The 15,145-nt window shown below is 54.5% G+C and overlaps 1 protein-coding gene across 1 annotated transcript; it reads right to left on the bottom strand.

Annotated features, from left to right (window-relative positions):
• Positions 1-601: 601 nt before the first annotated feature.
• DACT3 (dishevelled binding antagonist of beta catenin 3) lies at positions 602-13,934 on the bottom strand. The gene is made up of 4 exons (XM_033223775.1): positions 13,577-13,934; positions 6,034-6,130; positions 5,723-5,875; positions 602-2,873 (listed from the first exon to the last, which is right to left on the bottom strand). The coding sequence occupies exons 1-4, from the start codon at positions 13,823-13,825 to the stop codon at positions 1,474-1,476; spliced, it is 1,899 nt and encodes a 632-aa protein (XP_033079666.1). The 5' UTR covers positions 13,826-13,934; the 3' UTR covers positions 602-1,473.
• Positions 13,935-15,145: the final 1,211 nt, after the last annotated feature.

Below are 15,145 nucleotides of genomic sequence, written 5' to 3' on the forward strand. Positions count from 1 at the left end.
TGGGAGGATGCACATCGAACTGCTGATTATGATGACTGTGAGAGAGGGGATTTAGGGACTGTCTGTTTCCTATTGTGTTCCCATTTTTGGGAAACTATATTTTTTGTTTTTTGAGAGAATCTTGCTTGTCATACAGGCTGGCATGCAGTGGCACAATCATGGCTCACTGCAGCCTAGGCCTCCCAGTCTCAAGTGACTCTCCCACCTCAGCCTCCTGAGTAGTTGGGACTACAGGAATGACCTACCATGCGTGGCTAATTTTTGTATTTTCTGTAGAGATGGGGTTTTACCATATTGCCCAAGCTGGTCTTGAACTCCTGGGCTCAAGTGATTCCCCTACCTCCGGCTCCCAAAGTGCTGGGATTACAGGCATGAGCCGTCATATCCCACCTGAAATCATATTTATGACCAAACATAACCCAATCAAAGGTTAGATTCCTTGATGTAAAATAGCCAATGGTAGGAAGATGATGCTGAGATTCACCCTGGGGCCTCCCTGGAAACTGCCATATGCACAGCAAACAGAAGTTGCTCAATAAATGTTAGTCCAAAGGAAAAAGAGCATTTCTCCCACTTAATCATTCAATGAGAGTCCACCACGTATGTAACACTGTGCATTTATTTACAAAGAGGTTAGAGAAACACACAGAATCTGGCCCCCCTTTGCACTGGGGAGTCACCATCGTCATAATAAATACAGTAATTTTTAAAAAGAAAAAAAAAATACTAGATTGGAACAGCTGAGGGTCATCAGGCTTCCCCCATTCCCTCTCACAGGGAGTGGGGGGTATGAGATAGAAACCATCTTCCTTCCCCTCTTCTACCTCCAAATCCTCCATAATTGTCCAGGGATCGAGGTGAAAGAGTCCTTCTTTCCAGGTGTTGCCAACCCCTACTTGACCCTCAAAACCCCCAAATCAGTGCTCCTTCCCTTCCCAGGGCACTCTGCAGGAACAACCTGAGTCAGACACAGAGTCTCTGACCAGGGTGCCAAGGGGATATCTTAAGGGTCTAGGGACATGGAGAGGGCACTTTGTGAATGAGAGGGGGCCATAGCTGGGCAAGGAAAGGAGGAATGAGAGGGCTCATCAGGAATGAGAGAGAGAGTGGTAAAGGGGAACAAACAGACTAGGCTTCTAAACTAAAACGGGGAAATTCAAACCAAATTACCCCTTTTGCATACATGGACACTTACTGTACAGATGAGAAAAGTGACGCCCAGAGAAGGGGAACTGTCTTGCCCAAGGGCTTCCAAGCTAGAAGCTGAACTGGGTCAAACAGGGCTCCTCCCCATTCCTCTCGCTAGTGGTGGGGGAGCCTTTTCAACCAAGACTGCTAGCAGTGGGGAGAGTGAGGGGGGTCTTTGGAAGCAGAGAAAACGATGGTCTTTGGAAGGTAGATGTGGAAGGGTCAGTGGTTGAGAGTGTGGAGGTGCAGAGGCCATGAAGGGGGAGCCCAAGCAAATCCCCAAACTCACACTGTAGTCATGACCTTGAGAGAACCCGAACGGAAACGCAGTATCTTTTTCTTGAGCGCGTGGGAAGCCTTGATCTTCACGAAGACTTTGGCGGGGCCAGCGGGCGCCCCTGCACCTGCTCCACCCCCGGGCCCAGAGGCCGCAGTGGCCGCCACCAGCTGCTGCGGCCACACGAGGCCACCGCTGCCGTCTGAGTCGCTGGAGGCAGAGCTGAAGGCAGGCGACTCTCCCTCGCTGGCGCTCGATTCGCTCTCCCCGTAACCCCCGCCGACGCCTCCCGCAGGCCCCCGGCGTCCCAGGGGCCCCAGGCGCCCGGCCGAGCACTCTGAGTCGCTGCCCGCGCAGCCGTAGAGCAGACGACGCTGGGGAGCTGACGGGGACGGGCCCGGGGCGGGAACACGCGCCGCTGGGGCTCGGGGAGGCCGCACGCGGCGCCCATCAGCAGCGTCGATCTCCGCAGTGGAGCGCCAGCGACGGCAGGACCCTGCGGCCTGGGCCGCCAGCGTGGGCGCTGGGCCGCGGCGTGGCCGTGGCGGCCGAGGCTCTTCCCGCTCCGCCGTGGGGTACTTGGGGGGCCCCGACGGGACCGCGGAGGCGCGGCCCAGCAAGCTGGTCTCGGACTGGGAGCGCGAGGCCTTGCGGGCCCTGGGCGAGCCCCGGCGGCCCGAGGCCTCGGTCATGCGTCCACGGCGGCCGGCGGCCCGGGGACGCTCCCGGGGCGGTGATTGCTCCACGCTGCGGCCGCGGGTCAGTGGCGGCGGTTTACGGCGGGCGGCGCGACCCGGGAGGCCTCGGGTGGCCGCCTGGGCGCCCGGGATGTACTGCGCCTTCACCAAGCGGCCCTCGGCCGGGCTGTCGGGGGGCGAGGGGGCAGCGGGAGGCGCAGCCGGCTCAGGTGCCGCCTCCGACTCCCACGACGACGCCCAGGCGCGGCTCAAGGGGGCAGGGCTCGTGGGGTGGCCCCCGACGCGCTCCACCGAGGGCTCCCGCGCGGGCCGCGCGCTGCCGGGGGGCGGAGACGCATCGGGCGGCCGCTGACGCACGCTGTTCTGGCGCCGTGGGCCGCCGTCCGCGCCCCCGGGACTCGTCCGGGGCTGGCCCGCCCCCCGGCGGCGGCGCCTGCGCAGGAGCGCCGAGATGTAGCCGTCCAGGGGCCGCCCCGCGCCCCCCGCGTCGGGCGAGTCGGTGGGAGGGCGGCTGCAGGGTCGCGGGCTGCGCATCGCCACGGCGTGCAGGGGGCTGGGCGTCAGAAAGGGCCCGGCGCGGGCCCGCCGCTCCGCCGAGGAGCAGGCCTCCGGGCCGGCGGACCCCCCTGCCGTCGGGTAGGGCGCTGAGAAGGACCGCGGCACTGCTGCCCGTGCGCCTACCACCTCCGGAGCGCTGGGACTGGCGTCTCCTAGGGAAGGAAGGCCAAAAGAAAAAAAAAAAGGAAGAGAGTGGAGGGGCTCTCAAAGTCCTTTCCCATTTCCCATCCAGCCTGGAAGGGGGGGTTGCCTCCCTCCCTTCCATCCCCATCCAGCAAAAAACCCTGCTGTCACACCTTCCTTCTTGTAAAATTCATAATAAAATCTTTACAGGGTCCTACAAGACCCTGCGTGAATTGTCCTGACAATGACTCTGCCTCTCCAACTCTCACAACATCTTACCCTTTCTTTCTTTCTTTCCTTCCTTCCTTCCTTCCTTCCTTCCTTCCTTCCCTCCCTCCCTTCACTCCTTCCCTCCCTCCCTCCATCCTTCCTTCCTTTCTTCCTTCCTCTTTCCTTTCTTTCTTTTTTGACAGGTTCTTGCTTGCTCTGTCACCCAGGCTGGAGTGCAGTGGCGCGATCATAGCTCACTGCAGTCTCCATCACCTGGGTTCAAGGGATCCTGCCCCCTTACCTTCCTGAGCAGCTGGGACTGCAAGAACGCACCACCATGCCGTGCTGATTTTTGGGGGAATAGGGTCTCACTGTGTTGCCCAGGCTGGTCTCCAACTCCCAGGCTCAAATAATCCTCCCGCCTCAGCCTCCTAAAGTGCTGGGATTATAGACATGAGCCACCAGGCTGACCCTTCTCCTCTTATTTATAGGACTCCAGCCACACTGGCCTCCTGAAATTACGCACCAGTCACATTCTGGCCTCAGAGCCTTTGGGCTTCCCATTCCAGATTCCAGATTCCCGGAATGCCCTTCCTCCTGGATATCTGTTAGGTCCACTCCCTCACTTAGTTCAGGGCACAACTCAAATGTTACAGTCTCAGTGAGGCCCTCCCCGGTCATATTTTCTAAAATTGCACTTCCTTCCCCAAACTCAAAGGTACACTTCTGAGTCCCTTTCCCGGGCTTATTTCTTATCATAGCACATGGCATTATCTCGTACCCTAGATATTTTGCTTATTTATCCTTTTTTTTTTTTTTTTTTTTTTGAGATGGAGTCTCGCTCTGTGGCCCAGGCTGGAGTGCAGTGGCCGGATCTCAGCTCACTGCAAGCTCCACCTCCCGGGTTTACACCATTCTCCTGCCTCAGGCTCCCGAGTAGCTGGGACTACAGGCGCCCGCCACCTCGCCCGGCTAGTTTTTTGTATTTTTAGTAGAGACGGGGTTTTACCGGGTTAGCCAGGATGGTCTCGATCTCCTGACCTGGTGATCCGCCTGTCTCGGCCTCCCAAAGTGCTCAGATTACAGGCTTGAGCCACCGCACCCGGCCTTTCTTTTTTTTTTTTTAAGACAAAATCTCACTTTGTCACCCAGGCTGGAGTGCAGTGGCATGATCTCGGCTCACTGCAACCTCTGCCGCCCGGGTTCAAGCAATTCTCCTGCCTCAACCTCCTGAGTAGCTGGGATTACAGGCGCCCACCACCACGCCCAGCTAATTTTTGTACTTTTTGTAGGGACGGGGTTTCACCATGTTGGTCAGGCTGGTCTGGATCTCCTGACCTCGTGATCCTCCCACCTCGGCCTCCCAAAGTGCTGGGATTACAAGCGTGAGCTACCACGCCCGGCCATTTATCCTGTATTTTATTTACTCCTCCTATAGGCTGGAAGTTTCCTGAGGGCAGAGATTTGCCTGTTTTGCTCATTAGTGTTCATTTTGTTCATTGCTCCTTGGATACTGCTAGATAGCACATAGTGGAGGCCCAAAAACTTACTTGTATGAATGAAAGACAGCAGTTCCTGTTTACCAGTGACTGCCATGTTCCAAGTCCAATGCCTTAGAGCAGAGGCTCAATGAATATTCAAAAATATCCCCTTGGGGCGGGCACTGTGTGTGTGTGTGTGTGTGTGTGTGTTTGGTTTTTTATTTTTATTTTTTTGAGGCAGAGTCTTGCTCTGTCACCCAGGCTGGAGTGCAGTGACACCATCTCAGCTCACTGCAACCTCTGCCTCCCAGGTTCTAGCAATTCTCCTGCCTCAGCCTCCCAAGTAGCTGGGACTACAGGCATGTGCCACAATGCCTAGCTATTGAGGGACTGTTATCCCATTTTATTTATTTATTTTTTTATTTATTTATAATATTTTTGAGACGGAGTCTCACTCTGTCACCCTGGCTACAGTGCGGTGGCTCCATCTTGGCTCACTGCAACCTCCACTTCCGGGTTCAAGCAATTCTCCAGTCTCAGCCTTCAGAGTATCTGGGACTACAGGCACAGGCCACCACGCCCAGCTAATTTTGATAGTTTTAGTAGAGACAGGGTTTTACCATATTGGTCAGGTTGGTCTCGAACTCCTGACCTCAGGTAATCCACCTGCTTTGGCCTCCCAAAGTGTTGGGATTACAGGCAAGAGCCAGTGTGCCCAACCTATTTATTTATTTATTTTGAGACAGAGTCTTGCTCTGTCACCCAGACTGGAGGGCAGTGGCGCAATCTTGGCTCACTGCAACCTCCACCTCCTGGGTTCAAGCGATCCTCCCACCTCAGCCTCCCGAGTAACTGGAATTACAAGTGTTCGCTACCACACCCAGCTAATTTTTGTATAGATGGGGTTTCACTATGTTGGCCAGGCTGGTCTTGATCTCCTGGCCTCAAGTGATCCGCCCACCTCCCAAAGTGCTGGGATTACAGGTGTGAGCCACCGCACCCAGCCATATTTCATTTTAACAGATGGAAAAACAGAGGCCCAGAAATAAGAGACCTGCTCATAATCACGTGAAAAGGAAATGTCGCACCAGGAATTGGAATCCAGGCCCGATTTGGAAGTCTGTGCCCACAACCGTACTCTTACTGTCCTTTCCCTGGTCCCAGGGCCCCACCCTCACCCACCTTACCTAGGGACTTGGGCCTCTCGCTGGCATAGATAACCCGGGGCTCAGAGGGACCTAGGCGACCGTACGAGCTGGATCCAGAGAAGCCACTGTCCCCACAGAAGGTTGAGGGTGGTGACTCCGGACCTCCTGTAGAGCTGGGATCTTCATAGAAGCCTGAATTTCCGAGAGAAATTTCAGGGGGTTTGGGTGGGAAAACCAGGGCTGGGGAAAGGAGGAGATGGCGTGGGGAGACACATGGAGGGCCTGAGAAATAGGGACACAGGGAACACGGAGGCATCCCAGGCAGACCCTACCCCTCTATCCATGCTCACCCGAGCTGCGCCCGCTCTCCTGTTCCAGGCCCCCAGACTCCAGGCTCAGGTCTCCCAGCTGCTGGCCCAGGTCCCAGACGAGCCCAGGCAGGGCCTCCTGAAGGTATAGGGAGAGAAGGATGGTCAGAAGGCCCCCAGTCCTCTGCCAACTGGTCCCCTATTCCATGAGCTTATGGGCAGAGTTTCACTTTGACAATGAGGCTCTTGCTTCAAAAGGATAAAAGCAGTATCTGAGTCCCAGGAACCCCTCAAGATCTCTGTCCCTTCATCCCCATTAGAAAGTCCTTCTGACTGTCTAACTCCAGTCCTTCATGCTGCAGCCCCATCTCATTCCCTCTTAGGTGTGATGAGGCCTCAGAAAACCCCCATCTCTTGCCCCCTCTTTACCAGTTGCTCCCCCCAATCTGTGCTCAGAACCCCTCAACCCCGATTAGAATGTCCCTCCTTGAGTCTAACTTGAGGGATTGTTGTAAGGACAGGTTACTACTAAAAGGTGGCGTCCATGACCCCCAGATCCCTTAGTCATAGGTCTGTCTTCTTCTCCAAGTTTTTCTTTTTTTACTTTGTTTGTTTGTTTACTTATTTATTTATTTTGAGACAGGGTCTCACTCTGTCGCCCAGGCTGGAGGGCAGTGGCATGATCCCAGCTCACCACAGCCTCTACCTCCTGGCATCAACCAATCCTCCCACTTCAGCCTCCTGAGTAGCTGGGATTACAGGCACCCACCACCATGCCCAGATAATTTTTGTGTTTTCAGTATAGGCGGGGTTTCACCGCCATGTTGCCCAGGCTGGTCTTCAACTCCTGATCTCAGGTGATCCACCCACCTTGGCCTCCCAAAGTGCCAGGATTACAAGCGTGAGCCACTTCGCCCAGCCTCTCCCTGTCTTTGACCTTTCTTTTCAGCTACACCCATTGCCCCTTATCACCAACAGAAGGTCCTTTTGTGAGTCTTCCTTAAGTCCCTCCTGCTGCAGATTGCCTCTTTCCCCAATATGGATGAAACAGGCTGACCACGACTCATATACCTCTTTGCTTTCCCTTCAGAAAGAACCTCCCAAGCCTCCTAGACAGTCCTGTGAGTCTAGCCCTACTGGTACTGCAGCAGCCATCCCCAGCACGTTCCTTTGCCGCAGAGACCACATCCTCCTCCTGCCTTTGGTCCACTCCCACCAGGAAGCTCCAGTGGGTCTACCGTTCCTCATCGCCATAAGAAATTTCCAGGAGTCAGGACGGGCACAGTGGCTCAGGCCTGTAATCCCACCACTTTGGGAGGCTGAGGCGGGCGGATCACATGAAATCTGGAGTTGGAACCAGACTGGCCAATATGGTGAAACCTCGTCTCCACTAAAAATACAAAAACTAGCGGGGCATGGTGGTTTGCACCTGTAGTCCCAGCTACTTGAGAGGCTGAGACGGGAGGATTGCTTGAACACGGAAGGCAGAGGTTGCAGTGAGCTGAGATTGCGCCATTGCACTCCAGCCTAGGCAACAGAGTAAGACTCTGTTTAAAAAAAAAAAAAGAAGAAAAGGAAAAGAAATTTCCGTTAGTCTACCCTGGGTGCTTCTTGCTGCAGGAAAGGAGCACTTCTCATCAGATGTGAATTAATGAAGGTGAAAACCCTTTTAGGGGAGTGACCGTGACAAGAGGTGGCGTAAGGGCTGAAGCAACAACACGAATGGGGTCTCCAGGACATTAGGACTTAAGCTCATTTTAGAAAAGAGAGGGTCAGAGGCAGAAGAAATCTCACACGGGCCTGAGTGAGGCTGGGTAGCAGCAGGCAGCCTCAGGCTGACGGTTGACCCTCAGACAAAAGCGGCTTGTCTGGACGGCAGGAGGGAGGGAAGTAGGGAGGAGGGTTTAGGAGGGCAGGCACCCAACCCTGCCTATTTAGGGCAGAAAGACTGGCCGGCTCCCTGGCAGCCACAACCCACCCCCCCCAAGCCCAGTCTCTCCAGGGCCCAGCCTCTCCCCTCCCCCGAGAACAGAAGCCCCCATCTGGGCCTGTTTATTCCAGGAAGGTCAACAAATCGTTCTACTTTGGGCTCCTGCCCTGGGCATGTTGAGACGCTCACAGTGAAGTCATCTTTGAGCGGAACTCAAAAAAGCAGCTGAATTGTGCGGCATCAGGAAGTAGCTAAAAAAAATCTGTCGGACCGCCCATGTGTCCCCCATGTCATGTCCCCCACAAATCACTGGCATACTCACTCCCTTCTAGCCACGCCTGGCCTCGCCACCGTCCCTCGAACATACCACATATGCTCCTACCTTGGGAGAATGTTTCCCCCACGTACCTTCCTTGCTTCATTCAGATCTTTGGTGACCTGATCTCTTCTCTGACACCTTTCCAAAATAGCTCCCCTGTCATTGTGCACCCTGTTGCCCCGCTTTTCGGGTTTTTTCTACATATCAGTAATGACCTCTTGATTTAAAATTATACATTGGGCCAGGCTTGGTGGCTCACGCCTGTAATCCCAGCACATTGGGAGGCCGAGGCAGGCAGGGAGGATCGCTTGAGGTCAGGAGTTCAAGACCAGCCTGACCAACATGGTGAAAACCCGTCTCTACTAAAAATACAAAAAATAGCCGGGTGTGGTGGTGTACGCCTGTAATCCCAGCTACCCAGGAGGCTGAAGCAGGAGAATTGCTTGAACCAGGGAGGCGGAGGTTGCAGTGAGCCGAGATCACACCACTGCACTCCAGCCTGGGCAACAGTGAGACTTCGTCTCCAAAAACAATTAAAATAAAGTAAAATTAAACATCACGGTGTCATTTGTTTGTTGAATCTCTGACTAGAATGTCAGCCCTAGGAATGCAGAGATTTCTGTCTGTTTTGCTCACAGGTGTATACCCACCCAGTGCCTAGAACTGTGCCTGGCACAGAGTGGGTGCTCAGGAAATATTTAATGGGCTGGGTGTGGTGGCTTATGCCTGTCATTTCAGCACTCTGGGAGTGCCAAAGGTGGGAGGATCGCTTGAGGCCAAGAGTTCGAGACCAGCCTAGGCGACATAGTGAGACCCAGTCTCTCTCTCCCCACATACATACATAAATATATATATGTGTGTGTGTGTGTGTGTGTATATATATGAAATTTATTTATTTATTTGTTTATTTATTTTTGAGATGGAATCTAGCTCTGCCACCCAGGCTGGAGTGCAGTGGTGCAGCCTCCACCTCCCAGGTTCAAGTGATTTTTTTTTTGCCTCAGCCTCCCAAGTAACTGGGATTACAAGCATGTCCCACCTCACTTGGCTAATTTTTGTATTTTTAGTAGAGACAGGGTTTCATCATGTTGGCTAGGTTGGTCTCGAACTCCTGACCACAAGTCATCCGCCCACTTCAGCCTCCCAAAGTGCTGGGATTACATGCGTGAGCCACTGTGCCCGGTATTTTTTATTTTATTTTTGAGACAAGATCTCACTGTCTCACCAGGCTGGACTGCAGTGGCACAATCACGGCTCACTGCAAACTTCACCTCCTGGGCTCAGGTGATCCTACTACCTCAGCCTCCCAAGTAGCTGGGACTACAGGTGAGTGCCACCCCGCCCCGCTAGTTTTTGTATTTTTTTGTAGAGACAAGGTCTCCCTGTGTTGCACAGGCTTGTCTCAAACTCCTGGGCTCAAGCAGTCCTCCCGCCTTGGTCTCTTAAAGCGCTGGGATTACAGGCATGAGCCACTGCACTCAGCTGTCTATTTTTTAAAAAGAGCTATTAGATGAATGAATGAATGGATACAATGGAATACTATACAGCTGTTAAAATGGAATGAGTCAAATTTCTATATAGAATCATTACCAAGATATAGCATTGAGCAGAAAGAGAAAAGTGCAGAATATATATAGGAGTGACTCAGAATTACCTGGAGGGCTTGTGAAAACCCAAATGACTGAGTCCCATTCCCAGAGCTTTCGATTTCAGCCTGCAGTCAGGCCCAAGTAGTTATATGGCTAACAAGTTCCTTGTGATGTGGTACTGCCAGCCAGGGGGCCACACTTTGACTGGCATAGTCTCTGGGACCTCACCCAAGAAACTAGAATTTGTAAAATGCAAAGCTTTGACAAAAGCTCCATGTTTTTGGGTATCTAAACAGTTTCTGTTAGGAGATATGTTGGAAGAGGTCTGGGAGGTGACAGTAAGGTGACAATGATGGTGACCTCAGAGGAAAGGTTGGATTTAGGGGCTGCAGGGAGGAATGGGGGGACTGGATGGTAGAAGGAAATGTTTAAAGAGGCATGACTTGGCATCACATTAAGCTCTGCTGCTCCCCAGCTGTGTGACCTTGGGTGGGTGGCTTTACCTCTCTGGGCTTCAGTTTCCTTATCTATAACTGGGCATCATAGGACACCATCTCCTGGAGGTTATTGTGAGGATTAAATGAGTTTCTTTTGACACATAATAAATGCCAGTTTGTATGATTACAGGAAAGCTATGAATATCTTACAAGGAAAATAGAAAATGTTTCCATTGTTTAATTAAAAATAAATGTAGGAGTCGGGCACAGTGGCTCATGCCTGTAATCCCAACAACTTTGGGAGGCCAAGGCGGCAGGATCACTTGAGGCCAGGAATTCAAGACCAGCCTGGCCAACATGGTGAAAACCCATCTCTACTAAAAATACAAAAATTAGCCAGGGGTGATGGTGCATGTCTGTAATTCCAGCTCCTTGGGAGGTTGAGGCAGGAGAATTGCTTGAATCCAGGAGGTAGAGGTTGCAGTGAGCCGAGAATCACTTGAACCTAAGAGGTGGACGTTGCAGTGAGCTGAGATCATGCCATTGCACTCCAGCCTGGGTGACACAGCAAGATTCTGTCTCAATTAATAAATAAAGGCCAGGTACAGTAGCTCACACCTGCAATCCTAGTACTGTGAGAGGCTGAGGCAGGAGGATTGCTTGAGCTCAGGAGTTGGAGACCAGCCTGAACAACATAGCAAGACCTCATATCTTAAAAAAAAAAAAAAAAAATTAGCCAAGTGTGGTGGCATGCACCTGTAGTCCTAGCTTCTTGGGAGGCTGAGGCAGGAGGATTGCTTGAGGCCAGGAGTTAGAGGCTGCAGTGAGCTATGATTGTGCCACTGCACTTCAGCCTGAGAGACTTTGTCTCTAAAAATAAATGAATAAATAAATATATCATTTACAAATACATAAATAAACGTGAAAGGATGGACTTTTTGGTAAGTTCTGCTAAGTCTAATTCCGGTTCTTCCATTACAAGGAAGAGCAGAAATTAAGGAGACAGACAGGAGATGCCTCATCCTCTCCAGCACCTAGGCACCCCCCAAAAAATATTCCAAGTCTACACCCCTCTATTTGCAAGTCTGGCCTCTTTCCTTCCAGTTGCAAAAGGATGAATCTTTAAAAGATTAGAAAGTCCTTGGCCTGAGTCTGGCTCCCTGCCTCCCCACAGTGCCCCTCATCCTTTCTCTGCAGGCTTAATAAGAGTTTGGTTAGGACCCCTGGAGACCCCTTTGCCCAAACTTCCCTTACCTTGTTTCTCCCCTCACATGCCCCTCAATGGTATCCAATGCCCATTTATCTCTATTAGGAAGTCCTTCCGCAAGTCTGACTTAAATTCTTCATGCTGAAAGGGACCTTTTTCCTTCTTGAGAGCCAGCAGGACCCAGGGAGCCCCTGTCCTCACCCAGGATTCCTGCCTCTCTTCTCTGCAACACCCCTGATCTTTACCTGGTATTCCCATCATTCCTATTAGAAAGAAATCAAGTCTGGCTTCAGTCTTTCTTGCCTTGAAGGAAGTGTATTCCTGGCAGGGGCTGGGGGTGGGGGGTAAGTCATAAGGCAAGGGCTGGGGGATCAGAGGAAGCCCTCACCCGCTCTTCAGAGGGACCCAGGAACCCCCAGCACTACAGAAGTTTATATTTAGCGCTTCTCTGCTCCTCCTACTCCCCCCGCCTGCCACCGCCTCCTCCCTGATGCTGGGACAAGCTTTGCCTAGAGACTGGGGGGTGGGGGGGACAGGCCTCTCCACTACCATCTCATGCCGGGAGGACAGAGGGCTGAGGGGGAGGAAGGGACAGAGGGACCGAGGAGAGGGAGACTGAAGGGCAGAGATGGGGAAGGTGAAGGGTGAAAAGGGGAGAGACCAAGGGCAGAGCGGGAGAGGACACAGCTACCCACAGCTACCCCATCCTCATGCCTCGCTTTCTCCTTGTCAGGATGGAAAGCGCCTTCCAAGCCGAGCCAGCTTGGGGTGGGGGGAGCTAGCGAAGGCCCCCACAATCCGTCTCTAACTTTGGGAGGGGGTGGGGCCTCCCACAGCTGTTTCTGTTTCCAGAAAAGAATGTGCAGGGGGGGTCCCACTCCTAAGAGGGGGAGGGGCCGGGCGTGCAGCCCCGGGAGTCTGGCTTCAGTCTTCCTCCCCAGTCCCCATCTGGGGAGAGGGCAGTCGAGGTCAGCGGTGGGGAGAGCCCCCTCCACTGCCACCTCGGCTCAGGTTTCCCGAAACGGGAAGCTCTGGCCACACACAGGCTTGGGGATGGGGATCTGCGGTGGAGCCAGGGTGTGCGGGCTGGGGGGAGGGGAAGAGAGACTGAGCCTGGGACGTCGGGCAAGAAGAAGAGAGCGCGGTGCAGACAGGCAGGAAGGGAAGGCCAAGGAGACAGAGGCAGAGGGACACAGAGATCACAGAGACAGAGAGACAGGATGAAACAAGAGAAGCAGACACAAAGTCACAGGGATGTGGCAGGACGGAGAGAGTGACAGAACCCCGGCATGAGGTCGGGAGACTCAAGGAATGACACAGACAGGGGAGAGGCATGGGGCCTCCTCAAGTCATTCCGGAGACCTCTGTCCATCTTCCACCATGAGAACACCCAGAGTCCAGAAGTCTCCCCCAGGCGCTGCCTCGACCTGCCTCCCATTGGGTCAAGGAGAGCTGGGGCCAGGTAGGAAGCAGGGGAAGCGTCATCAAACGGTCAAGAGCCCAGTGGGGGGTCCTCAGGGACTGTGAGCTTTCTCTCAGCAGTGGTCCCTCCCTCTGGAGGCCCTCAGATTCCCCTCCTCCCACCCCGCCCCCTCCAGAGATCTCCAAGCACACCAGGACTTAGGGAAGATGGAGCCCTGGTGGCGGGGCCCAGAGAAGGGCATATTTGGAGCCTGGCTGTGTGACCTTGGGTGAGTCGCTTGCTCTCTCTGAGCCTCAATTTCTCTCTATGTTAAATGGGGACTATCATCCCGTTTCCCAAGCTGCAAGAAGACAACGCCTGCAAAGTACCCGGTCCCAGGTTTGACACATACTTGGTGCCCAGAAGGATTTTCTTTGGGGAAGGGGTGTAACGGATGGGGCCTGTTTCTCACGAGGCCCCAGTGGGGGCGATGCAGTTTCCCCTCCCCCGATTTGGGGGCGGGGAGGCCAGGTCCGGCCCGCCGCCGGAACTCCGGGGTCTCCAGCCCCACCCCCTGTCCTTTCTCACTCCCTGCCTACCTGGGTCCTCAACCCCCCCCCCCCACCGGGTGTCTGAGCATCCAACTGAGGCAGACAGACACAGACGGGGGTGGAGGGACGGATGGACAGGCGGCCCCTTACCAGCTGCTCCTCCAGGGCTGCTGCGGCCCGGCGCGCCGCCGCCGCATCTTCATCCTCATCAGCGTCCTCCTCGTCCTCGGCCTCGGCGCCCCCCATTCCGGGCTGGGCCAGCCGCAGCGCCTGCTGCACGCGGTACTCCTGCCTCTCCCGGAGCCAGTGTAACTCGCAGAGCCCGGCCAGGCTACCCTCCAGCCAGCCCCGCAGCCGACCCCGCTCAGGGCTCACCGGGAACGAGAAGGCCCGGATCATGGCTGCGGCCCCCCGCCCCAGCCCGGCCGGGCCCCGCGGCCACCCCTCTCCCGGTCCCACCTCCCCGCCCCAGCAGCCTGCCCGCCCGCTGGCCGGGCTGTCACCGTCTCATCTGCATAGGCGCCCGCCCATTGGACCGCCCACCCGCGCCTTATCTGCATGGCCACGCCCCCAGCGACCGAGCAACTGCCGCCTATTGGCGGATAACCTCCCGGACGAAGACGCTCGGCCGTGCAACCGCACCGCCCAACACGACGCATGCTCGCAACTGCCTACTCACTCCGCTCGCCACGCCCCCTCCGAGCAACTGCCTCGGGGCCCTGGCCTCGCCCCTCTACGCGTCACAATGAAACAAGCCCGCCCATGCTTCAATGCCATTGGTCTGTGTCTGGCCGGGCTGCAGCAGGTTCCACCCTTTTGCAGGCGAGCTCTGGCTACCATTGGACTGTCCGGCGCGAGGGGAAGGGTGATCTATAAATAGGGAATGGGTCCACGTGACAGTTTGGCAGCTGCTCCTACCCCTCCACCCCACCCAGCCTTCAGCTTCTGAGGCTGCGCAGGGGGAGAAAAGGGTTAGGGGGTCGAGCCCTGACTTCGCCTCCTCTTCCAAGAAGCCTTCCCAGACACTCAGCTGTAAAACCAGACGGACGTCCTCGGATAAAATTGTTTCTACGTAGGGCCGGCTTCACCGGCTTGGAATCCGCTTAGAAGGGTCTTTGCGCTTGGTTGAATGTTCTGCAATTGCTGTCTTGAAATTTTTAGTTTTTGAGCATGGGGCCCCTTATTTTCACTTTGCACTAGGCCAAATACGTAGCCGGTCTTGCTGCTAAGAGTCTGAGATCCATTGCATTCTAAATTCTGGAATTATAAGACCCTGGGTGGAAGATTCTATGCTTTGACCAGAAGAGAGTCTAAGCAGCTTTTGTCTCCCAGGTGCTAGGAGGTTGTGTGCTCATCGTTCTTCCATCCCAGGGGCCTTTGTTCTACGTTCTAAGGGGCTTTGTTCTCAGCCTTCTATGATGCTCTATTCTCAACGTTCTCTGGTCCTAGGAGTCTGAGCCTGACATTCGTTTCCAAGGCTTCCCGCTGTCTCCAGGCTCCGCGAGCAGGACTGGGGCACCCTCAGGCGGCCAACCTGTGTCACTACGCCGAGCCTGCCTCTACCAACTTCCAAGACCTAGTTCTAATATTCACACTCATCTCTCAGACAGACCTTGGCTCCCTAAAAGCCAAGGCCCAGAAGATCATAGGAGAAATTCCCTCTTTTATGATTCCGCGTGCACGAATTGACCGTCTGGTGGTGAGATGGAGAGAAATTGA

Source organism: Trachypithecus francoisi, unplaced genomic scaffold, assembly GCF_009764315.1.
Source record: "Trachypithecus francoisi isolate TF-2019V2 unplaced genomic scaffold, Tfra_2.0 Lachesis_group12, whole genome shotgun sequence".
Classification (NCBI taxonomy): domain Eukaryota; kingdom Metazoa; phylum Chordata; class Mammalia; order Primates; family Cercopithecidae; genus Trachypithecus; species Trachypithecus francoisi.

What these genes read in the sequence shown, in the direction of transcription:
- DACT3 (XM_033223775.1), bottom strand. Translation starts at nt 13,825, where the DNA reads ATGATCCGGGCCTTCTCGTTCCCGGTGAGCCCTGAGCGGGGTCGGCTG. An exon ending in CAGCCCTGGAGGAGCAGCTG is followed by an intron (nt 6,131 to 13,576) that starts GTAAGGGGCCGC and finishes CTATACCTTCAG; the next exon opens with GAGGCCCTGCCTGGGCTCGT. An exon ending in GGAGAGCGGGCGCAGCTCGG is followed by an intron (nt 5,876 to 6,033) that starts GTGAGCATGGAT and finishes TCGGAAATTCAG; the next exon opens with GCTTCTATGAAGATCCCAGC.